We start from the raw sequence: 26,160 nt of genomic DNA, 5'->3' as shown, positions 1-26,160 counted from the left end.
AAGGCCCCTCTTATTTCCACTCACTGCCTCAGCCATTCTGCTATCCATGCCAGTATCTTTCCTGTAATGCCATAGGATTTTATTTTAAGTAGCCTCATGTGTGGCACCTTATCAAACACCTTCTAAAATTCCAAGTAAATGATATCCACTGCCTCTTCTTTGTCCACCCTGCTCCACTTAGCCCATGAGATGGCTTTCCAGAGATCGTATTGGACCTCTTGTAATTTCCTTGGTCACTAGACTTGAATGCCTCCGACCTGGCCCTCAGGAGATTGCGGATCTCATGGTTCATCCAGAGCTTCTGGTTGAGGAAGATACTGAATGACTTTGAGGGGACACACTCGTCTACAATTGTTTTTATAAAGTCTGTGACAACCATGATGTATTCATTCAGATCTACAGATGATTCTTTAACCATGCCCCAGTCCACCGACTCAAAGCAATCCCGTAGCCACTCCTTTGCCTCCTGCGACCATCTCTTTGTTGTCCTAATCTCTGGAGCTTTTCTCTTTAGCCTCTGCCTGTATGCAGGTAGGAGGAGGACAGTCATGATCAGATTTCCCGAAATATGATTTGGGCATGAAACAGTAGGCATTCCCCATCTTAATACAAGTGGTTTAGTATGTTGGGACCTCTGATGCTACAGGTTATATGCTGATGGTAATTGGGCAATAATGCCTTCAAACAAACCTGGCTGAAATCCCAGACTATGATTTGAAATGTGTCGGGATGTATTGTTTCTTGTTTGGAGACGACATCATACAGTATCTCAAGTACTCGATTAGAGTCGGCCACTGGTGATATGTAAAGACTGGTAAAGATCACAGATGAGAACTCTCCAGGTAAACAGGATAGATGCCATTTGATGATACGTATTCAAAGTTGGGGGAATCTTGTTCGACAAAACCGCCACATCAGAGCACCACCAAGTTTATCATGAAACACACACCTCCATCGATGCCTTTTCTGAATCAGCAGCTCAGTCGATCCTGTGAATCAAGAAGCCTTCGGGTCTGATAGCCATATCTGGCGTGGTGGGAGTAAGCCATGTCTCAGTCAAACATAAAACACAACAGTCTCTCATTTCCCTCTGATACAGCAATCTTGCTCTTAGGTCCTTAATTTTGCTCTCCAGAGACTGCTCATTTGCCAGCAAGTTGCCGGGTAGAGGGGTGCGTCCATTCCTCTGTGTTTCAGCCTGCCTTGGAGACCTACTCCTCCTGCTTCCAGACATGCAGATGACCTTTGTCCACTTCAAGGTGCCGTACCTGTTTGTTCGAGAGTTAAGTCTGGCTAGTCCATCAGAAGATCATGAAATCTGCAGCTCATTAAGTCAATTCCAGAGATCCAATCAGTGTTGGGAGTAGAGCACTTTGAAAAGGTTACTCGTTGGTCGATGAAGCTTGTATAAAAGGATAACTTCGCGGGTGTTTGAACATTCCAGAGGTTCAATCAGTGTTGGGAGCAGAGCACTTTGAAGAGGTTACTCACAGATTGGCAAAGCTTGTATAAAAGGAGAGTTTTGAGGGCGTTCGGATGTTACAGAAGTCCAATCAGCATTGGGAGCAGAGCATTGCGAATTAAATAAAAGTACAGAAGGGGCAAGCAGGGCGGCCATTGTTGGGAGTAGCCCAGCAGTGAGAGTTGGAGCTTCAGACTTTGGCTCAAGAAGCTTCAATGAGAAGAGGCAGAGGCCAAAGAAATAAGTTAGAGGATTTGGACTTGGTTGCCCATTGTACAGTGCAGGTAGACATAGCAGTGGAATGCTCCTCTTGTAGGATGTGGGAATTCATGGAACCTTATAGTTTCCCTGATGTCTCCAGCTGCAGGAAGCTCAGCCAACTCCAGCTCATGAAAGACTGCATTAAGGAGCTGGAGTTGGATGAACTTAGGATCATCTGGGAGGCAGAGCAATTGATAGATATGACTTTTGAGCAGGTGGTTACACTAAAGTGCAGAATTCAGGGAGTAGATGGGTGAACACTGAGACAGGTAAAGGGAGAAGGAAGTCAGTGGAGGTTCCCCCTATGGCTATTCCCCTCAGCAACAGGTATACCCCTTTGGATACCACTGAGGGGGAATGACCTACCTGGGCAAGGCAGCAGCAGACACACCAATAGCACTGTGGTTGGCTCTGAGCTTCAGACGGGTAGAGTGAAGTCAAGCTGAGCAATAGTCATAGGGAACTCAATAGTTAGGAGGACCATTAAGAGATTCTGCGGCAGCAAAAGAGACACCAGGATAGTGTGTTGCCTCCCTGGTGCTAGGATCCAGGATGTCACTGAGTGGTTCCAGAAAATTCTTGAAGGGGAGGGTGAGCAGCTGGAGGTTGTGTTAAGTATTGGTACCAATGAGATAGGCAGGAGAGGGGTAGTGGTCCTATGCAGTAAGTTTAGGGAGTTAGGAAAGAGGCTGAAGAGCAGGACCCCCAAGGCTGTAATCTCTGGATTACTCCTGGATACATGAGCTAGTGAAGGTCAGAAGAGGAAGATAGCGCAGATGAATGAGTGGCTGAGGAGAAGGTGCAAGGGGCAGGGTTTCAAGTTCTTGGATCATTGGAACCTTTGCTGGGGAAGGGGTGAGCTGTACAAGTGGGATGGGTTGCACCTGAACTGGAGGAGAACTAATATCCTGGGAGGGAGATTTGCTAATGCTTTGGGGACAGTTTTAATTAGATTTGCAAGGGGGTGGGAACTGAAGTGAAGAGGCAGAGGATGGGGTGGTTGGTGCACAAGAAGTGACAGCTTGTAGGGAGTTCATGAGGAAGGATAGGCAGACGATAGGACAAAGAAGCACTCAGCCAGATGGTTTGAGATGTGTCTCTTTTAATGCAAGGAGTATCATAAGCATGGTGGATGAATTTAGAGCATGGATCGATACGTAGAACTATGAAGTCGTGGCCATTACAGAGAATTGGATGCCTCAGGGGCAGGAATGGCTGCTGAGTGTGCCAGGCTTTAGATGTTTCAAAAAGGACAGGGAGGGAGGCAAAAACGGTTTAGCACTGCTAATTAGGGATAGTATCACGGCTGCAGAAAAGGAGGAAGTCATGGAGGGAATGTCTACTGAGTCATTGTGGGCGGAAGTCAGAAACAGGAAGGGGGCAATAATAACCCCCCCCCAACCCAGTAGTAACAGAGACATCGAGGAGCAGATAAGGAGGCAGATTCTGGAATGGCGCAATACTAATAGGATTGTTGTGATGGGTGATTTTAGCATCTCCTTAGAGCAAGGGTCTAGATGGGGTGGAGTTTGTTAGTTGTGTTCACTAAGGTTTCTTGACGCTATATGTAGATAAACCAACTAGAAGAGAGGCTGTACTTGATCTGGTATTGGGAAATGAACCTGGTCAAGTGTCAGATCTCTCGGTGGGAGAGCATTTTAGAGGTAGTGATCACAGCTCTATCTCCTTTACCATGATGCTGGGGAGGGATAGGAACAGACAATTTGGGAAAACATTTAATTGGGGTAGGGGGAAATATGATGCTATTAGGCAGGAACTTGTGAACATAAATTGGAAGCAGATGTTCTCAGGGAATTACACGGCAGAAATGTGACAAATGTTCAGGGAACATTTGCATGGTTTTCTGTATAGGTATATTCCATTGAGGCATGAAAAGGATAGTAGGATTAAAAAAACATGGTGTACAAAGGATGTAGAAAATCTAGTTAAGAAAAGAAAAAGCTTACGAAAGGTTCAAGAAACCAGGTACTGTTAGAGTTCTAGAAAATTTCAAGGGCGCAGGAAGGAGCTCAAGAATGAAATTAGGAGAGCTAGAGGAGGCCATGAGAAGGAAAACCCCAAGGCATCCTACAAGTAGGTGAAGAGCAAGAAGATAGGCCGTGTGAGAACAGGACCAATCAGGAGCGAGAGTGGAAATGTGCATGGAGCTGGAGCAGGTAGCGGAGGTACTTAATGAATACTTTGCTTTGGTATTCACCAGTGCAAAGGACCTTGGCAATTAGGGGATGACTTTCAGCGGTCTGAAACATTTGAGTGTATAGACATTAAGAAAGAGGATGTTCTGGAGCTTTTGAAAGGTATCAAGTTAGATAAGTCACCAGGACTGGACAAGGTATACTCCAAGCTACTGTGGGAAAAACGAGGGAGGAGATTGCTGGGCCTCTGGTTCTGATCTTTGCATCATCAATAGGTACAGAAGTACCACAGGTCTGGAAGGTTGCAAACGTTGTTACCTTGTTCAAGAAAGGGAGTAGAGATAACCGAAGAAATTATAAACAAGTGAGTCTTACTTCAGTCATGGACAAGTTGTTGGAGAAGGTCTTGAGAGGCAGGATTTATGAGCATTTGGAGAGACATAATCTGATTAGGGATAGTCAGCATGGCTTTGTAAAGGGCAGGTCATGCTTTATTCTTTGAGGATGTAACAAAACATATTGATGAAGGTAGAGCAGTAGATGTAGAGGAAGTAGAAGGGTGGGTTAGTAAGTTTACTGATGACACAAAAGTTGGGGGTGTTGTGCCTAGTCTGGAGGGTTGTCAGAGGTTACAGCTGGACATGAATTAGATGCAGAACTGGGCAGATGGAGCCCAACCCAGATAAATGTGAAGTGGTTCACTTTGGTAGATCAAATTTGAAGACAGAATATAATATTAATGGTAAGACCCTTGGCAGTGTGGAGGATCAGTGAGATCTTGGGGTCCGTGTCCATAGGACACTCAAAGCTGCTGCGTAGGTTGACAGTGTTGTTAAGAAGGTGTATGGTGTGTTGGCCTTCATCAACTGTGGGATTGAGTTCAAGTGCCATGAGGTAATATTACAGCTATTTAAGACCTTAGTTAGACCCCACTTGGAGAACTGTGTTCAATTCTGGTCACTTCACTACAGGAAGGATGTGGATACTATGAAGAGAGTGCAGAGGAGATTTACAAGGATGTTGCCTGGATTGGACAGCATGCCTTATGAAAATAGGCTGAGTGAACTTGGCCTTTTCTTCTTGGAGCAATGGAGGATGAGAGGTAACGATAGAGGTCTATAAGATGATGAGAGGCATCGATCATGTGGACAGCCAGAGGCTTTTTCCCAGGGCTGAAATGGCTAACATGAGGGGGCATAGTTTCAAGGTGCTTGGAAGTAGTTTCAAGGGGACGTCAAAGGTAAGTTTATCACACAGAGAGTGGTGGGTGCGCCGAATGCACTGCCAGCGACGATAGTAGAGGCGGATACAATAGGGTCTTTTAAGAGACTCAGGTAGGTACATGGAGCTTAAAAAATAGAGGGCTATGTGATAGAGAAATTCTAGGCAGTTTCTAGAGTAGGTTACATGGTTGGCATAACATTATGGGCTGAAGGGCCTGTAATGTGCTGTAGGGTTCTATGTTGCAATTTGAAAGTACATTGCTTAAAGGGAAATTACATGATGCAGACTGCAGTGGTAGTAATTCAAAAGAGGAATATTTAGGTGTATTGTACAGAGTCCATAAAATGTTGCCGTGGTTCACCAACGCTATCTTACAAAGATGATGGATTATGGATCTGTATTCCCAGATCTCACTGCTCAACCGCATTCTATAATTCCCTACTGCTCACTGTGCAAGTCCTACCTGATTGGTCCTCTCAAAGTGCAACACCTCACACTTGTCTGCATTAAATTCCATTTGACATTTTTCAGCCCATTTTTCCAGCTGGTCTAGACCCCGCTGCAAGCTTTGATAATCTTCCTCACTATCCACTACATCCCCCAATCTTGGTGTCAACTGCAAATTTGCTGATCCAGTTTACCACATTATCATCCAGACTGCTGATATACAGTACTGTGCAAAAGTCTGAGGAACATATACTGTATATAGCTAGTGTATTGCACAGAACTTTAGCAATTTTATGTATTGCAATGTACTGCTGCCACAAAAAAAAAACAAATTTCATGACATATGTGAGTGATGATAAACCTGATTCTGATATGGGTCTCTATTTTGGATTGTGAGTGGGAAAGGGGCAGGGACAGGGGTGGGAGTGGGAAGCACCAGACAGACATTCTGTAATGATCAATAAACTAATTGTTTGGAATCAAATGACCTTGCCTGGTGTCTCGGGGCTGGGTGTGTCTGTACCTATGCCACCCCCTATCCCTGGCACTCCTTCTCTGCTACCTATCCCACACCCCTCCCATTGTGCTCCACTGGTGCCACTCCTAACATTCTTTACTTCTGCCAGATTTACCAACTCTCTCTCCGCTCCACTTTGACAAATACAGTACTATGCAAAAGTCTTAGGTACCATATACAGTCACAGGCCTCCAGTCAGAGAAGCAACCATCTACTACCACTCCCTGCCTTCTCCCCAGCTCGCTTTCATCAACTTTCAAGATAACTTCCTCAAAAAACTCTTTAAGATTGTATACAGGACCTACTATGCACAAAGACATGTTGACTATTCCTGAATCAGTCCTTGTCTATCCAAATACTTATATATCCAATCCCTTAGAATACCTTCCAATAACTTACTGATGTCAAACTCAACACCTAAAATTTCCTAGCTAATTCCTAGAGCCCTTCTTAAATAACACAGCAATGTTAGCTATCCTCCAATCCTTTGGCACCTCACCTGTGTCTAAAGGCATTTTCAATATCTCTGCTAGGTCCCCTGCAATTTCTTCACTAGCTTCTCACAGGGTCTAAGAGAACACCCTGTCAAGCCCTGGGGATTTATTCACCCTAATATGCCTCAAGACAGCAAATATTTCCTCCTCTGTAATTTGAAAATATGTTCCATTAACTCACTGGTACTTTGTCTCACTTCTATAGACTCTGTGTCCATCTCCTGAGTAAATACAGATGCAAAAAAAATAATTTAATGTCTTCCCTATCTCTTTCAGCTCCATGCATAAATGATCACTCTGATCTTTCTGAGGACCAATTTTGTCCCTTGCTATCCCTACCCTTTTGCTTTTAATATATCTGTAGAAGCCCTTGGTGCATGGCCAAGTGGTTAAGGTGTTCATCTAGTGATTTGAAGGTAGCTAGTTCGAGCCTTGGCTGAGGCAGCGTGGTGTCCTTGAGCAAGGCACTTAACCACACGTTGCTCTGCGACGACACCGGTGCCAGGCTGTATGGGTCCTAATGCCCTTCCCTTGGACAACATTGGTGGCGTGGAGAGAGGAGACTTGCAGCATGGACAACTGCTGGTCTTCCATACAACCTTGCCCAGGCCTGCGCCCTGGAAACCTTCCAAGGCGCAAATTCATGATCTCATGAGACTAACCGATGCCGATAAGAAGCCCTTGGAATTCTCCTTCATCCTGTCAGGTACAGCAACCTAAAGCATTCTTTTAGCCCTCCTGATTTCCTTTTAAGTGTTCTTTTGTATTACTTATACTCAAGTACCTCATTTACTTCTTCCTGCCTATACATATCCATTTTTTCTGAACCAGGGCCTCAATATCTCTCAAAAACCAAGATTCCCTTAACCTGTTATCCTTGCCTTTTATTCTGACAGGAATATAAAAACTCTTTCTGTATTCTTAAAATTTCACTTTTGAAGGCTCCCATTTACCAAGTTTATCTTTGCCAGAAAGCAACCTGGCCTAATCCACTACTGTCAGATCCTTTCTGATACCATCAAACCTGGCCTTTCTCCAATTTAGAATCTCAGCTCCCAGGACCAGACCTATCCTTCTCCATAATTATCTTGAAACTTATAGCATTATGATCACTAGATGCAAAGTATGCCCCTACATAAACTTCTGTTACCTGCCCAGTTTCTTTCCCTAATAGATCTATTATCACACTCTATCTGGTTGGGATCTAAATGTACTAAATAAGGAAACTTTCCTGAACACATTTGACAAACTATCTCATCCAATTCAAGTTTAATTGTCATTCAATCATACATGAATACTTATGAATAAAGCTAAATGAAACAGCGTTACTCCAGGGTTAAGGTGAAAAACACAGTACCAACAGTCACACACAGCACAAAGCACACACAAGACAGCAAGCACAAATTGTATCGACCCTTCAGTCCATTGAAATCTTCAGTTGACCACAACAGAGCTTATCTTCTGCTGACCACCCTCTATCCTGGTGACTGTAAAACAAGTGACCCTGTGGCTTGACGCAGAGTCGATTCAGTGCTCCCAAAATCTGCAGAGGACAGAGCTCGTCTTCTGCCAAGCAAAACACTGGAAGGGCAGCACCGACTCGGTCCTGGATACCGCACCACTCCATCCCTGGTAGAGCGCACTGGTTTCAATGCCCCTTTCCTGGCAGCTGCAAAAAGGCAACATCGTGGCTTGAGGCTGAGTCCTTGTTACGACCGAGGTCATGAAGCTGCCCACTATCTGCCCTGCTCTTAGCCAATAAATCAGCGAATCAAAATTGTGGCATACCAGATCAACAAAGTCCAAAAGGGTCTTGCGATCACAAGAAAAGTGACCATGATGGCCACTCACTATTAGATTATAAGCCTCCATTGTCTCAGGCAGAAGCACATTGCACATCTCCTTCATTTTCTCCTCCTGTGAGCAACTCACTGATGGTGTAGACCTGCAGTACTTTAAGTTCTTGATATATAGCAGAACCTTGCAATCATTAGAAATACGTTTAAATAGGGCAGTAGCACTTTTTATTGACCCCGTAGAAGCCACTGAGACTGAATGCGCTATCATCTTATCAGAAGTTGAATTGAATTGGTGTTGCTGTTTACTCAATTTTTTCCCATGGGGGGGGGTTGATGTTTTTCTTTGAACTACTCCATGTTTTTTTTTGTTTCGTGGCTATCTGGACAAGACGAAACTCAGAGTTGTATACTACATACATTGATAATAAATGAACCTATGAGTAGTATAGCACAAGAACAGACACTTCAGCCCACAATGTTGTGCTGAACCAGTTAAATTAGTAATTGAATGGCCAACTGTACTAATCTCTTTTGCCTACACAGTGTCCATATCCATCTATTTTCTTCACATTCATGGGCTATATAAATGAGTCTTATTCATGAGCCTTAAAAGTCCCCAGTAAATGTGCCTCTACCATCACCACAGGCAGTGCATTTCAGGCACCCACCACTCTCTGTATAAAAATATGCCCCTTATATGTCCTTTAAAATGAGCCATTCTGACCTTAAAAGCAATTCCTTTGGTATTAGACATGTCAACCCTGGGAAAAAGATGCTGTCTGCCTACTCTTTCCATCCCTCTCATAATCTTATAAACCTTTATCAGATCTCCCCTCAGCCTCTGCCACTCCAGAGAAAACAATCTAAATTTGTCCAACCTCTCGTTATAGCATATGCCCTCTAATCCAGGCAGCATCCAAGTAAATCTCTTCTGAACTCTGAAATATTACAAGCTCATGTAAAATTTTGGAACGAATGATAAACATTAAATTTAACTTTTAAATGAACAATGCATAAATATACAGCACTTAAATTCTCCCTTGCATGTCTGGGAGTGGTGAGAAAGCAAATTAACCATTTAATTTAATATGAATGTACAATGTTATATAAAGCCCATACACTTTCTTAACACATACATTACTTTTCCCCAGCATAAAAGTCAAATATAATAAAAGCTTTTCATAAATGTGTGTTGTAGAACAGAGAACTCTTGAAAATACAGTAGCTATTACATTTATAGTTCTTATACTGCAACTTTAACCTAAAAATTTCAAAGTACTAAATACTTACAGTGTAGCCAAGAATTTTTTCAGCTGTACTTCCTGTTAAGTTACATGACGGAAGAGTGCCTGTGTGGTCAGACACATCCACCCAGAATTCAAAATTGGTAATGATACTTGAAGAGTTCATTGCGCCAAATGAACAAGAGGGATTTGTACATATGTTTGAACCAATATCGATCAAAAATCTGCACCTACCACTACAATAAACATAAAATTAATGTATTTTAAAATTCTCATTGAACATTTTTGGAACTTCGTAATTAGTACATCTTCAGATATTTACACTTTTTTAAATCACTATTATCCTCGGCCACTTCTGGTTTCCCTTTCTTACCTTAAATAAATTTTAATGGTATTAAAAAAAAATGCAACTCTACATTACTAAGAGTTTACTCTTCTTCATACAGATTGAGGTTAACTTAAAAAGCATTGAATGGCTACCATAAAAACAACTGAACATAGTAGCATACGAAGGAATATACACTCAATAACCACTTTAACACATGTACGCCTGCTCATTAATGCAAATATCTAATCAGCCAATCACGTGGCAGCAACTCAATGTTTACAGAAATGGTCAAGAGGAACAGCTGTTAAGACCAAACATCAAACTGGGAAAAAGTTGTGATCTAAGTGATTTTGACTGTGAAATAATTGTTGATGCCAGATGGGATGGTTTGAGCATCTCAGAAACTGTTGATCTCCTGAGATTTTCACACTCAACGATCTCTAGAGTTTAGATAATAGTGCAAAAAAAAACACCCAGTGAGCAGCAGTTCTGTTTGAGAACTTGTTAATGAGAGAGGTCAGAGGAGAATCGTCATATTGGTTCAAGCTGACAAGAAGGGGACAGTACTTCAAATAACCACACGGTACGACAGCGGTGTGCTGAAGAGCATCTCTGAATGCACAACACATCAAACATTGAAGTAGACGGGCTACAGCAGCAGAAGACCATGAACATACATTCAGTGGCCACTTCATTAGGTACAGGAAGTATCCCTCTACTGAATTGGTTTGCATTGTTAAACAACGGAAAGTATCTAATAAAGTGGCTACTGAGTGTTTATTTAAATTGAAGAGTAAAGGAAACAGGGAAACGAGTAAGGAGATAGCACGGAAATCACTGCCCTTCAGGTAGCTGTATGAACTAGATGGGTCCCTTTGTAATTCACGTCAATTCTAATTTTAAAAAAATTGTTGACAGGATACAAATGTTATTATAAAATTCTGGCATCTATAGTTCACCTCTGTCTGCCTTTGAGGCAGTTGTGTGCTAATGCTTTGGTGAGTACATAATCACGTATAAAGATAACTTACTCCCTAACCTGAAAGACAATAGTGAACCATAAGGTAACCTCAGTTAAATTTAATTTCTTAAGCATCCAAGTTAGTTTACAACCTCTGGAATGATGCTCAAGAACTCTGATAGTCCAATATTATACAACCTTACCTGAAATTCTATGATTTAAAAATGCAAACTGATTCTGTAGAAGGATACATCCTGTAACATGAAAATGTGAACTGTGCCTGAGGCAAGCAAAGACTCAGAATCAAAGAACTAGCAAGATCTTCCAGAATGTTTTCTCAAATCTACTGACAGAAACTATTACTCCCCACTATGTACAAAGCTATATACTTAGATTATTACGAAACCCACAAAAATGTACCTCTGACTCTGATGAATAAATTTACAATTAAATAAAAGTATTATTCTTACCATCTGGATTTTATTATCTTTGAATTGTCAGAATCAACATTAAACATTGTAATGTAAGCATACATAATTCCGTAAACAGGTTCTGATTTGCCACCGTGGTCTATAGCTTTATTTTTGAATTGCTGCACTGTGAACACATCCACAATAGAATTTACTGGAAAGATACAATGAAAATATGTAAAGTGTGGGTTGAGTAGTTTCAAACCGTAATAAATTATTCCCTGCTACATAAATGAAATATGTAAAAAGGAAAAGTGTCAGCTGTCCACTTAATTTACTCCAAAGATGAAATAAAAACTTGTGATTTTTTCTGTTATGTACAGCAAGAAATCTTTTGATAAAATAGGGAATTAATGATTTTGCTTTGATAAATGGATTTTGATAATCTGGTACAACCTCTGAATGGAATTAGGCCTGTCTCAAAAAGATTGGTGTTACTTATTGACAAAAAACTTCTAATATTTTAATAAGGGATACATGTTAGAAGCTTTCACCTTGGCTGGCGTCAACATCACAATAATTCAAGTTCAATTTTAATTGTCATTCAACCAATATGAATACCCATGAATACACCCAAATGAAACAGTGTTACTCCAGGGCCAAGGTGCAAAACATAGTACCAACAGTCACACAGCACATACAAGATAGCAAGCACATATTAGATATCAGTAAAATACAGTCACATAAACAAATATAGTCCAAGTCCCTGAGTCCAGGAATGTTGCAGCAGTCACCAGTCAAACACAAAATAGGTTGTTTTCTGCCGAACAAACACTGGGGGGCAGCACTGACTCCTGCTTGGACGCTGTATCACACCACCTCCAGTGGAGTGCACCAACTGCGACGTCTATTTCCTAGGAGGCTGTAAACAGGTAACACTGCGGCTCGAAACCTAGTCCTCGCTACGACTGAGACCACACAGCTCCCTCGCCATCTGATAATAAATCAGTGAATCGTACTTGCAGCATTCCACATTAACAATGTTCAACAGGGTCTTGCAATCACAAGAAAGGCGACTAAGATGATCTCTTGCTGTTAGATTGCACACAACCTTTGTGCACTAAGTGACTAAGTCCTCCGATGCCTTTCTGCTGCAGGGAGCATGTTTGCACCAAGTCCAGCTCCTTCAGTTTCTCCACCAACGAGCAACCCGCTGATGGGGATACCCCTGCAGTACATTAAATTCTTAACGTCCAGCAGGTCTTAAGAAATACATTTAAAAAAGACAATAACATTTTTGGTTGACCCCATAGAAGCTGCTACGTTTGAACACATAGCCATCTTACTGGAAGTGCTACATACAGAAATTAGTCAATGCCATTCTTAAATGCGACTATAGTTGGGCAAGCTCAAACCGATCAGTTTACCACAGCTCTACTCCCTAAGATGACAATGTTTCAGCAGGTCACAAATGACATCTGTAGACACTTTCTCGTTCCTTCACATTTATAGCTTTTCATTGTACTGACTTAAAACATCAACTCACTGGTTTTGCTACTTTACTCATCAATTACCATAACTTTTGATAAATCCAAATTTATTTGAATCTCAGAAGGGGTCATGAGAAGGCCTTGACAAGCAGGATTAAAAAAATCCCAAGGCATTCTACAAGTATGTGAAGAGCAAGAGGATAAGATATGAGAGAATAGGACCAATCAAGTGTGACAGTGGAAAAGTATGTATGGAACTGGAGGAGATAGCAGAGGTACTTAATGAATACTTGGCTTCAGCATTCACTATGGAAAAAGGTCTTGGCGATTGGAGGGATGATTTACAACAGATTGAAAAGCTTGAGCATTTAGACATTAAGAAAGAGGATGTGCTGGAGCTTTTGGAAAGCATCAAGTTGGATAAGTCTCTGGGACCAGAAAAGATGAACCCCAGGCTACTGTGGTAGGCGATGGGAGGAGATTGCTGAGCCATTAGCAATGATCTTTGCATCATCAATGGAGACAGGAGAGGTTCCGGAGGGTTAGAGGGTTGCAGATGTTGTTCCCTTATCAAGAAAGGGAGAGATAGCCCAGGAAATTATAGACCAGTGAGTCTTACTTCAGTGTTTGGTAAGTTGGTGGAAAAGATCCTGAGAGGCAGGATTTATGAACATTTGGAGAGGCATAATATGATTAGGAATAGTCAGCATGGCTTTGTCAAAGGCAGGTTGTGCCTTACGAGCTTGAATGAATTTTTTTGAGGATGTGACTAAAAGTGTTGATGAAGGTAGAGCAATAGATGTAGTGTACATGGATTTCAGCAAGGCATTTGATAAGGTACCCCATACAGGGCTTATTGAAAAAGTAAGGAGGCATGGGATCCAAGGGTACCTTGCTTTGTGGATCCAGAACTGGCTTGCCCACAGAAGGCAAAGAGTGGTTGTAGAGGGTCATATTCTGCATGGAGGTGGGTGACCAGTCGTGTGCCTTAAGGATCTGTTCTGGGACCCCTTCTCTTCATGATTTTTATAAATGACCTGGATGAAGAAGTGGAGGGATGGATTAGTAAATTTGCTGATGACACAAAGGTTGGGGGTGTTGTGGATAATGTGGAGGGCTGTCAGAGGTTATAGAGGGACAGCAATAGGATGCAAAACTGGGCTGAGAAATGGCAGATGGAGTTCAACCCAAATAAGTGTGAGGTGGTTCATTTTGGTAGGTCAAACATGATGGCAGAATATACTATTAATGGTAAGACTTCTGTTATTGTGGAGGATCAGAGGGATCTTAGGGCCCGAGTCCATAGGACACTCAAAGCTGCTGCGCAGGTTGACTCTGTGGTTCAGAAGGCATATGGTGCATTGGCCTTCATCAACCATGGGATTGAGTTTAAAAGCTGAATGGTAATGTTACAGCTATATAGGACGCCGGTCAGACCCCACTTGGAGTACTGTGCTCAGTTCTGGCCACCTCACTATAGGAAGGATGTGGAAACTATAGAAAAGGTGCAGAGGAGATTTACAAGGATGTTGCCTGGATTGGGGAGCATGCCTAATGAGAATAGGTTGAGTGAACTTGGCCTTTTCTCCTTGGAGCAGTGGAGAATGAGAGGTGACCTGATAGAGATGTACAAGATGATAAGAGACATTGATCATGTGGATAGTCAAGAGGCTTTTTCCCCAGGGTTGAAATGGCTAACACGAGAGGGCACAGTTTTAGGGTGCTTGGAAGAAGGTATAGTGGAGATGTCAGGGGTAAGTTTTTTTTTTAAACGCAGCAAGTGGTGAGTGCATGGAATGGGCTGCCAGTGACAGTGGTGGAGGTGGATACGATAGGGTCTTTTAAGAGACTCCTGGATAGGTACATGGACCTTCAAACAATATAGCTATGGGTAACCCTAGGTAATTTCTAAAGTAAGTACATGTTTGGTACAGCATTGTGGGCCGAAGAGCCTGTATTGTGCTGTAGGTTTTCTATGTTTCTATTTTTACCCAATCAGGTTGTAGCCTAGATTAAGTTTTCAGTGGAATTGTATCCTTCTTCAGAGGAACACTGAGTAACTAATCAATGAGCTAACCAAAGTTTAATTAATTCGTACCATAACCTCTCTACAATAGTGATTCAGCTAATGAAGTCAAGTATCCTGTTTAGCTTCTTTAACACATTCATTTATGCCATTACATTCAAGTATCCTCAGATTTATAAACAAATTTCCTCTGTTCTTTAACACAGCCTGAGGTCTTGACATTCATTAAATATGTCCTACCCTTTGCTTAAGAGAGTTTGCCATCTAGTGAAGCACCTCACAATTATCAGGATTAAGTTTTTTTTCCTGTCTTTGGTCTACCGATTTTACCTTCCGGACAATATCATTCTTTTCCTGTAATATTACCCTCCTCACTATCGCCAACACCAAAAACTTTGTATCATCTGCAAGCTTTCCAATTATACCTCTGTATTTTGTTATTTCTCATTTTCCTGACTACATAGGACATAAATCTGTTCAACTGTTCAAATCAACCTCATCCCCCCACTTGTTTCCATGTAGACTATTCTTTATCTGTCAATCAACTCCACCCTGATTTTTCCTCACCTACACTACCTACACTCAGTAATTTAGAGAAACCAATTCACCTATTAACTAGCAATTCTTTAGGATATGAGAGGAAACTGGGCACTGAAGGGAAACTCAGGGAGAACATGTAAACTCCACAGACAAACAACACCAGAGTCCAAAATTGAAGCCAAGTTAATAGTTGTGAGATGATTGTGCCACAGTGCTTCTCATTAAAAAGTCCCAAACATTTTATCAGATAAACATTGAATCATCATTAACTTGTTTTCCATAATCATTTCTACTTGACTGTACAATATTAGAGGACATATCATATTTTGTTTGATATATGATGACTTTGATGCTCTTCAAAGAAATAAATGCTGCATAGAATGACAAATGCTCTGGTGGCAAAGTTAAAACTTAGTTAAGACTGTTTAAAATTGTGAAGTTGATAAAAAAAATGCTTCTTAGAATATAAAAATTTTCTAATCTTGAAATCATAGCTAATATTTTAAATGAAGATTTTACTTTATATGTGGAAGTATTGATAAGCTATGCTTATTAGTTAGGTAAAGCAAGTAATGTAACTTGTTATACATTTTTTAGCCCACAAATAATGTAATAACTAAATTAAATTATACTTAAAATATAAAACTCAGAGACTTACAGTTTATTAACTCATTAATCTGTTCAGGATCTTCATCATCATTTCCTGCATGATCTTTGGCAAAATTGAACAACAGATTGGCCTCCTTTGTGTCTTTACATTCCCAGAGCATAAAGACAAAATTCTACATTAATACATATAATTATCTAATTACTCTAAAAATTAAATTTAAATCTTTTCTCATCAATCGATGAAGATTTTGATTATACAATAGTTGATAATTTAATTCAATCAACACACATAGGTATAAACATAACCTTCTAATTTCTTGATGAAACAATGCAGAATGATGGTAGCTGATTGAATAATCAGCTAGAAATTTATTATCTGCCTTATTCAACTAGTATGGTTAGCAGATAATGGATACTTTCGTTATGAAAAGTTCAGGATTCACATGTTGAACTTCAGGAAGTACACCTTACCATTATATCCACACGTTCACTCCTCCAGCTACCTTCTAGAAACATAGAAAATAGATGCAGGAGTAGGCCATTCAGCCCTTCGAGCCTGCACCGCCATTCAGTATGATCATGGCTGATCATCCCACTCAGAACCCTGTACCAGCCTTCCCTCCATACCCCCTGATCCCTTTAGCCACAAGGGCCATATCTAACTCCCTCTTAAATATAGCCAATGAACTGGCCTCAACTGTTTCCTGTGGCAGAGAAATCCACAGATTCACCACTCTCTGTGTGAAGAAGTTTTCCTAATCTCGGTCCTAAAAGGCTTCCCCTTTATCCTCAAACTGTGACCCCTCATTCTGGATTTCCCCAACATCGGGAACAATCTTCCTGCATCTAGCCTGTCCAATCACTTTAGGATTTTATACGTTTCAATAAGATCCCCCCTCAATCTTCTAAATTCCAACGAGTATAAGTCTAGTTCATCCAGTCTTTCATCATATGAAAGTCCTGCCATCCCAGGAATCAATCTGGTGAACCTTCTTTGTACTCCCCCTATGGCAAGGATGTCTTTCCTCAGATTAGGGGACCAAAACTGCACACAATACTCCAGGTGTGGTCTCACCAAGGCCTTGTACAACTGCAGTAGTACCTCCCTGCTCCTGTACTCGAATCCTCTTGCTATAAATGCCAGCATACCATTTGCCTTTTTCACCGCCTGCTGTACCTGCATGCCCACTTTCAATGACTGGTGTATAATGACACCCAGGTCTTGTTGCACCTCCCCTTTTCCTAATTGGCCACCATTCAGATAACAATCTGTTTTCCTGTTTTTGCCATCAAAGTGGATAACCTCACATTTATCCACATTAAATTGCATCTGCTACGAATTTGCCCACTCACCTAACCTATCCAAGTCACCCTGCATTCTCCTCACAACTAACACTGCTGCCCAGCTTCGTGTCATCGGCAAACTTAGAGATGCTGCATTTAATTCCCTCATCCAAGTCATTAATATGTATTGTAAACAACTGGGGTCCCAGCATTGAGCCTTGCGGTACCCCACTGGTCACTGCCTGTCATTCTGAAAAGGTCCCGTTTATTCCCACTCTTTGCTTCCTGTCTGCTAACCAATTCTCTATCCACATCAATACCTTACCCCCAATACCACGTACTTTAAGTTTGCACACTGATTTCCTGTGTGGGACCTTGTCAAAAGCCTTTTAAAAATCCAAATATACCACATCCACTGGTTCTCCCCTATCCACTCTACTAGTTACATCCTCAAAAAATTCTATGAGATTCGTCAGACATGATTTTCCTTTCACAAATCCATGCTGACTTTGTCCGATCATTTCACCGCTTTCCAAATGTGCTGTTATCACATCTTTGATAACTGACTCCAGCAGTTTCCCCACCACCGATGTTAGGCTAACTGGTCTATAATTCCCGGTTTCTCTCTCCCTCCTTTTTTAAAAAGTGGGGTTATATTAGCCACCCTCCAATCCTCAGGAACTAGTCCAGAATCTAAAGAGTTTTGAAAAATTATCACTAATGCATCCACATATTTCTTGGGCTACTTCCTTAAGCACTCTGGGATGCAGACCATCTGGCCCTGGGGATTTATCTGCCTTTAATCCCTTCAATTTACCTAACACCACTTCCCTACTAACATGTATTTCCCTCAGTTCCTCCATCTCACCGGACCCTCTGTCCCCTACTCTTTCCGGAAGATTACTTATGTCCTCCTTAGTGAAGACTACTAAAGGAAAACCAGATTACCACCCATCTCTTTGAACAGAATTCTTCTGCTCTGTCACAAAACTAGTGGTGTGCACTTAGCAGGCAAATATCTGCTTCCACTTCCTGATATAATCCAGAAGTACTACAGAAGGACTGTGACCCTCGCCTATTTAGTTAATATGTTAAGGTGATCTGATTTAGTAGGTTCAACAACCTCTGAAAAGGCCACCTACCTATGCTGCATTTTCATTGATTCTATTGTGTTTCAACTGTGCAAAACAGATTTCAGATACTCAATTTTTTGGTTTTGACACTAAAGCTTTTAAAAAGAAACTTACCAGGATTTGTTGTAATGATAGTTTTAGCAATCACTGTGGCAGTCATGCTGTTGCGAAAATTATCAAAGTTGACTCGTACATCAGCTATGAAGAGTACTGCACAAGATAAAAAACATTTAACTTATAAAAAGTGTTAAGGCATTCTGCAGGATAAGGTAGATATACTTCAATCAAATTAGCATATACTGTACCTGTTTCCCGGGGTATCCACGTCTGTGCAAGTTGTATAGATTCATTATCCCAGCTGACAGAATCACAAATATAGTCAGTTAGATATTGAACAAGTAACTGAATGTTTATATTTGTGAAAGCTATGTTTTCTTTCATGTTCCAGAACTAATAGACTTGATGTTTTAAATATTGAGTTGAAATATTATCCTAAATTCTCACAGTAATTATTCTTACGTTCAATAGGAGTTGTACAAAAATTTTCAAAGTTGTATGGCAACAAAGTATCAAAAGTACAGGAAACTTGAAATAAAACCAAAAAAACTGCAAAACAATCAGACATAAATACTCCACAGTAGTATTAAAATTGGACAGGGTGCTAATCAGGTATCAAATAGATACCATGTCCAGTTCTGCTTGGAGTAATGTGAAATAGAAATTTTCAGGTGTAAGACATGCAGAGAGTAACTATGAGGTTCACTGCTATTAGCAGAGGATACAAAAGATTAAATTTATAGGGGAGGATTTTTCAGCCCCAAGGGGGTGTTAAGAGAGGGTATTCACAGAACAAGGTAAAGAGTTACTGAGACAAATAATAAGCATTATATAACACTACGTAGTGGGACAGAAGGACAAAAGCACACATGAAAATTAAGAATTTTTAAGTACTTTGTGTAATTGATAAATACTGGAATGATTGTCAGCAGTAATAGTACAGAGTATTCATCTCTGTGAGATTAATAGCCTGAAATGAAGTAGATTTTATAACCCGTTCTAATCATTATGATTCAAGATCAGAAGCTTCCAAACTCATAAATTTACCGAAACATTTACATATATACTGACCAGTTCATTAAGAATGAAGGTACAGTTTCATCAAATAGTTTTACTTCACAACGTTGTCCCTTTCTTTTGTCAGCTGTGGTAAAAAGCTTCTGCTCCCCTACCTTAAACAAAAGTATTTTGCTAAATGTTAAACTGATATAATGTCATACACTCCAATATAAACATCAAGAAATTTAAATCAAAATGATATTCTTTGAAGGTTCAATCTTATTTTACTTTAACGTATTTCCTGAGGCTTTGCTTAAAACCAAGATTAATTTATTATATCACAGCAATAAATACATCAATTATTGATAATAAATATGCTTAGACAAGCTCCTTAGTTCAGAAACAGTTGACAGGATGAGTTCTCCCTTTGCTGCTTCTTTTGATTTATGAAGTGCAGCTAAAGTAGATGTGGATACATAGAAAGAGTTCCAGTTGAAAAAGGAATGTAACTAGACACTAAAAAACACAGGTTAGTTAGAACTGGGAGAAACTGTGCAGCTTAAAATAATATCTGAATAAAAATGGAAGTTAATTGTAAACATAATTTGTCCTTGGTTGTCTGCACTAACTGTCCTACTTACAGGGTAACAATCTGCTGGAGAATATTATGAGGTCGAGTAGCTTCCAAATGGAAGAGCCAAGCAAGCTCCTTGAATACATGCCAATCATGAGAAATCTCTTGCTATAGTTGTGCACTTATTGTCCAACTTTAGGTTCCCATGGGGATCATGAAACACCATGCAAATACACCATATTATTCCTGTAAGTTTAGGGAACTATGAAATATTCACAATCCATGTTCTTATTCTCTTTGCTGATCACTGTTCAGTCAAACTCTTTTACTTGAGTAAGACCATCAGTAGCCTTTCTAATACTACAATGTGCAGCAAAATGAAATATATAGGATCATCAATCACCACCATTTGGGATGATGTGGTGGCTGGCATGAGCAGAGTGATAGTGACATTGATTTTTTAAAGGTGGACTAGTTTGGTCATTGGAGCATGGCCATATTAGGAAAACTTCCCTTGCAGATACATTGCTCCTCAGGGAATTGAAAGTAAGAGCACAGAATTCAGACCATCTTTTGTTTCCTCTATAACAGGGATTCCCAACCTGGGGTACATGGATTCCTTGGTTAATGATAGAGGTCAATGATATAAAGATTAAAATTGGACAGGGTGCTAATAAGGTATCAGATAGATATCATGTTCAGTTCTGCTTGGAGTGATGTGATTAATCATAGAAGTTTTCAGGTGTAAGACATGCAGAGAGTAACTATGAGGTTCACTGCTAGTATCAGAGGATACAAGCAGTGGGAAACCCCTGTTATATATGGTTTATGGCAATGTCGACTCTGTTCCACTGCCTCTCCAACAGGACCATCAAAGAATCACTCAAAGTAAAGAGGTAATTATTTGAAAATCATAAACACAAGAGATTTTTCAGACGCTAGAAATCCTGAGCAACATACAAAGTGCTGAAGAATCTGAAAAAGTCAGTAACTATCGAGGGGAATAAACAGTCAATGTTTCAAGCCGAGATCCTTCATCAGGACCAATGAAAGGTCTTGGTCTGAAAATGACTGCTTTGTCCTCTCCAAGATGTTGCCTGACTTTCTGAGTTTCTCTAGCAGCTTGTGGGTGCTATATTAGTTTGAAGATAGCACGTGCACCACAAAGTCAGACACAATCTGCAGCAACTTCCTGTGTCCACAGGTGGTTCACAAACTGTAGTTGCACACTGCAGAAGCTACTGTAATTATGGTTGAATACCATTTTAAACAGAATTGCTTCAGAAAATAGAGGACTACAAAAATCTGGTTTCCATCGTGTTTTTAAACCAGAAAAATCTGTTTTCAGCTTTAAACTCTCCAATAGTTTCCTATATGCATTTGTGTATATTGCATGGAAGTGACAGATTGAACTTCTGTATTTGTGTCATTAATGCATAAAAACATGTAAATGTTGCACAGTGGTCAAAAACAAGGTGCAATATGATTGAATTTCGAATCTAGGGTGCTACTAATGTAAACAGCATAAATTTTGGGAAGTTTCAGACAAATAAAAAAAATCACCTGGAAGTTCATCCCTGGCTTGTGGCTAAGCTCTCACAAATAGTGTTCTTTCTATGAAATTTATACTACTAACGTCAATAAAAGGGGAAGTACAACATTGCTATGAGTATAACCACATGATGTGTACTGTCAAATGGAGTGATGAATTTCAATGCAAAGTTTTCTTATAATAAATTTATATGGAATGACACATTAGTGAACTTATTCTGCTGTATATCATAAGAAAAAAATAGATGTTTTGATTCAGTTACAAGAAACCCACCGATCTGACTGATGCTAGAATATTGATAAGGCATCCATTTAGGCTTTGCCCATTATGGGTAATATCTCCAAGGGAATAGTAATCCTGGTGGTTTTTCACAGGCAAATGCAACAAGGCAAGAAGCCTAGTTTCAATCTCTAGATCATGACATATCTTGACTGTTGAAAAGTTCTCACTGACCAGAAGTTTATAGCAACTAAATATGAAACACAAAAAAACGTTAATATCTGATATTTATCTGTAGAGAAAAAACTTTAATGATCTAAACATTACTTTCAAAATTATTCTGTAATAATACTGCATTAGGAAAAAGTCAATTCTATTTATTCTGATTAATTTACACGTTATAAATCTGTAAAACCCCATTGTTGAAAAATGATTAAATTTACATTTCAGCACTACTTTAATGGCAATTAAATAAACATGAGACTACTGTACAAGTCTATACATTCAAAAGCACATGAAATAAACTGTAGTCATGTATGTTGGAATGATATTAATGTAGTACACAAGGAAGATTTCAGATTCATTTATATAACACACATACATAGAAACATACAGTGAAATGACTTGTTAAGTTATTGCCTCACCATATCATAATTCACTTCTGGCTAAGGCCCAAAGACCTTGGTTAGTCGGCTTGGGAATATACTTACAAGACCATTAAAGCTTAACTTATAGCATTGGCAGAGCGGTCTTGTGAAGTAGAGTGGGGGAAACTGGCAAATTAAGGATGACGTGAAGTTGGGCAACAGCCAGGGGGCAGAGATAGCAGTAGTTCAGGAGGGGGGTGAATTAGTATGATAGCCAACATGAAGAAATAAGTGGGGAATATAGGAAGCACCATGGAGAGATGGAGAAGTGAAATTAGGTCAATATTTTAAATGGGAATGAAGTTCGAAGTTCAAAGTAAATTTATTATCAAAGTACATACATATCACCATATGTTACCCTGAGATTTCTTTTTCTTGCAGGCATTCATAGTAAGTACAAAGAAACACAATAGAATCTATGAAAAACTGTACATCAAGACAGACAAACAACCAATGTGCAAAAAAACAAACTGTGCAAATACAAAAAAAAAGCAAAATAGTAACAATAAATAAGTAAGTAATAAATATTGAGAACATGAGCTGTAGAGTCCTTGAAAGTGAGTCCATAGGTTGTGAAATTAGTTCAGTGTTGGGGTGAGTGAAATTATCTACTCTGGTTCAGGAGCCCAATGATTGAGAGTAATAACTGCTCCTGAGCCTGGTGGTGTGGGACCTAAGGCTCCTGTACTTCCTTCCTGATTGCAGCAGCGAGAAGAGAGCATGGACTGGATGGTGAGGGTCTGTGATGATGCATGTCACTTTCCTATGATAGCGCTCCTTGTAGATATGCTCAATGGTAGGGAGGGCTTTACTTCCCCACATAGAATGCAGTATTTGTTGAGAGAAGGAATGAGGAAACTGCTTGTAAGTCATGGAAGGGGAATGATAGATTTGGGGTTGGAGTGAGGACTCAGGGGCTGGGGCAAAAGGTTTAGGTCAAGATTTTATTTACCACCAGGGCTCATGGATTTACACCATCAGCTTATGAACACATCGTCTTAGGAGCGTCCAATTTCATTCCTAATGATAGATTCCCCTATATACGAATCACTGCTTGGATATTTTGGAAATGTTCCTGTCTCAAGACACATGGCCCTGTCAAATTTCATGATTTGACCTGAAACACTGTCACACATACAACTTACTCAAGATTAAGTCAATTTTCAGTTGCATACAGCTGATAAGAAAGTGATATGAGATGTAGTTTCTAGGGGGTTATCAGACTTGTCATTTCCTCTCTCTTCAATATAAGCCAGTATCTCACAATGTGTATTTCTTTAATTTTTGTAAGCTTCACATACACATCTATATTATTCCAAATTTGAATTACACTGAATTTGATGATCAACCCAGGTATAATTTGAACATAAATGTCTGTTGTGTGTTCTTTATGCTGGATGTTGGAGTCCTGGGAGACCCAGAGTCCCCTAGGGAACTATATCTGCGTGAAGTGCACCCTGCTCCTTGAAGACCATGTTAAAAATCTAGAGCAGCAGCTGGATGACCATTGGCTTGTACGGGAGAGTGAGATGACAATCGATCAGAGTTACAGGGAAGTAGTCACCCCGAAGTTGCAGGAGGCGAGTAGCTGGGTGACTGTCAGGAGAGATGGAAATGTGAATAGGCAGTTAGCACAGAGCACCCCTGTGGTCATTCCCCTCAATAATAAGTGTACTGCTTTGGCTACTGTTGTGGGAGATGACCTTCCAGGGGAATGCCACAGAGACCAGGTTACTGGCACTGAGCAGGGGTCCGTGGGGCAGAAGGGAAAGTGAGAGAAGGAGGAAGTGGTAGTGATAGGGGACTCAATATATCAGGGAAACAGACAGGAGATCCTGTGGATGAAAATGATTCACACGGATGGTATGTTCTTGGTACATATTGGTACCAATGACATAGGAAAGAAAAGCAGAGATCCTGAAAGGAGAATTTAGAGAGCTAGGTAGAAAGCTGAGAAGCAGGATCTCCTGGGTAGTAAATTCTGGATTGCGCCTGTGCCATGCGCTAGTGAGAGCAGAAACAGGATGACCTGGCAAATCAATGCGAGGCTGAGAAACTGGTGCAGGGGGCAGGGCTTGGAGAGAACATTGTTGGAAAAACATTATAAGATACTTCAAGACCCCATATCAGGAAAAATATAAAGATACAAATGTGATGTGTTGGAGAAGGTGCGGCTCTAAGGAGGCAAATCATTTTCATATTTTCTGGGATTGCCCTAAATTAAGTCTATTTTGGGAAGGTACTCATAGAACATTAGTTAAGGTACTTAGGTCCCAGATACCTCTGAACTTTGAGACGCTCTATTTGGGGCATGTATTGTTCCTTGAACAGAAGGAAGATATAAAGTTGCTGCAGGCCTTCTTAGCGGCAAGTAAGAAATCAATCACTAGAAAATGGCTAAATCCAATACCACCTACATTAGAAGATTGGTACGAAATTATCTTGGAAATATTTAAAATGGAAAAGTTGACCTACTCCCTGAGAACTCAAAAAGAAACATTTTATCAAATCTGGAATAAATGGATTGAATATATAACCCCAATGCGAGCAGACTTTAGATGACTCTCCTAATGATTTATATTGCTCTTCTCATCAACACAGTAATATTGCTAACGTAAGCACCCCTAGTCTAAATGTTTGTTGTTGTTTTTTTTTGGAAAATAGAGAATTAACACAAGTAAAGGGAAAGATTTGGGAAAGGGATAAAAAAAATGAAAAAATTAAGTAAGTAAGTACATAGGGATTGGATAATTATGTCTGCGGGCAGGAACAAGCACGAACAAATTGGGATATAAACACCTACAATGGTTGGTATATAGGCTTGTATGCAACATTTTGGACCAGTGGAAATGGTCCAGAAGGGTTGTATGGAAACTATTATTACCATTTTTCTTAACAACTAATTTCATTACTTAGCCTAATAGGTTAGATTTACCACAATACATAATTATCTATTTAAATGTTTATTTTGCTTTTATATCATCTCAATGTGTACTTAAGAATGTATAAATAATTGTAGTTTTATACATATAAAAAAAATGGAAAAGGTTATATGTGTGAAAAAAGTACATGATAATTGTGAACTCCTTATCCAAATAAAAATAAAATTAAAAAAAAAAGAAGAAAATTCATCAACTGATTCCCAGGATGGTAATTGTTCTCTCGGGGAATTGAGAGGAATGGACTTATATTTTCTATAAATAAAGATCGAAAATGCTGGAAATACTCAGTGATGTTTCATCAAAAATAGTAATTTCATCAGAAATAATTTCTGATGCAGGTTCATTGATCTGAAGCCCTATATCTCTCCTCAGATGGACTCTGGCTGTTTTACATTTCTTGCATTTTCTGTTATTATTTCAGTTTTCCAGCATCTCCTATTCTTTGCTTTTCTTTAGAATCTAGACTGTAAAATTCTTAAAGGGTTTAACAGGATAGATGCTAGAAAAATATTTCACAAGGCTGTGATGTATGGAACTCGCAATTATGGTCTCAAAATAAGGAGATATTCTTTCAGAACTGAGATGAGAAGAAATTAATAAATTTCTAGAACTATCAATCACAGACGGTGTGGAGACTTAAGACATATTCAATTACAAACAGGGGAAATCTGCAGATGCTGGAAATCCACGTAACACACACAAAATGCTGGAGGAACTCAGCAGGCCAGGCAGCATCTATGGAGAAGTGTACAGTAAACGTCTCAGCCCGAAATGTTTTTTTCCAT

General features: G+C 40.0%; 1 protein-coding gene across 1 annotated transcript in view; it reads right to left on the bottom strand.

Annotated features, from left to right (window-relative positions):
• Positions 1–26,160, bottom strand: part of meiob (meiosis specific with OB-fold) — a 58,938-nt gene that overhangs the window by 17,949 nt on the left and 14,829 nt on the right. Inside the window, exons 6-12 of the mRNA XM_063058879.1 lie at positions 21,841–22,036; positions 19,514–19,614; positions 18,691–18,743; positions 18,500–18,595; positions 16,018–16,110; positions 11,364–11,517; positions 9,651–9,840 (exon numbers count right to left, since the gene is read on the bottom strand). Of these exons, the coding sequence (XP_062914949.1) occupies positions 9,651–9,840; positions 11,364–11,517; positions 16,018–16,110; positions 18,500–18,595; positions 18,691–18,743; positions 19,514–19,614; positions 21,841–22,036 (883 nt within the window). The remainder of the gene's footprint in view (positions 1–9,650; positions 9,841–11,363; positions 11,518–16,017; positions 16,111–18,499; positions 18,596–18,690; positions 18,744–19,513; positions 19,615–21,840; positions 22,037–26,160) is intronic.

The sequence above is a fragment of the Mobula hypostoma genome, chromosome 9 (genome assembly GCF_963921235.1).
Source record: "Mobula hypostoma chromosome 9, sMobHyp1.1, whole genome shotgun sequence".
Classification (NCBI taxonomy): domain Eukaryota; kingdom Metazoa; phylum Chordata; class Chondrichthyes; order Myliobatiformes; family Myliobatidae; genus Mobula; species Mobula hypostoma.
This window is presented reverse-complemented; position numbering and strand designations above follow the sequence as displayed.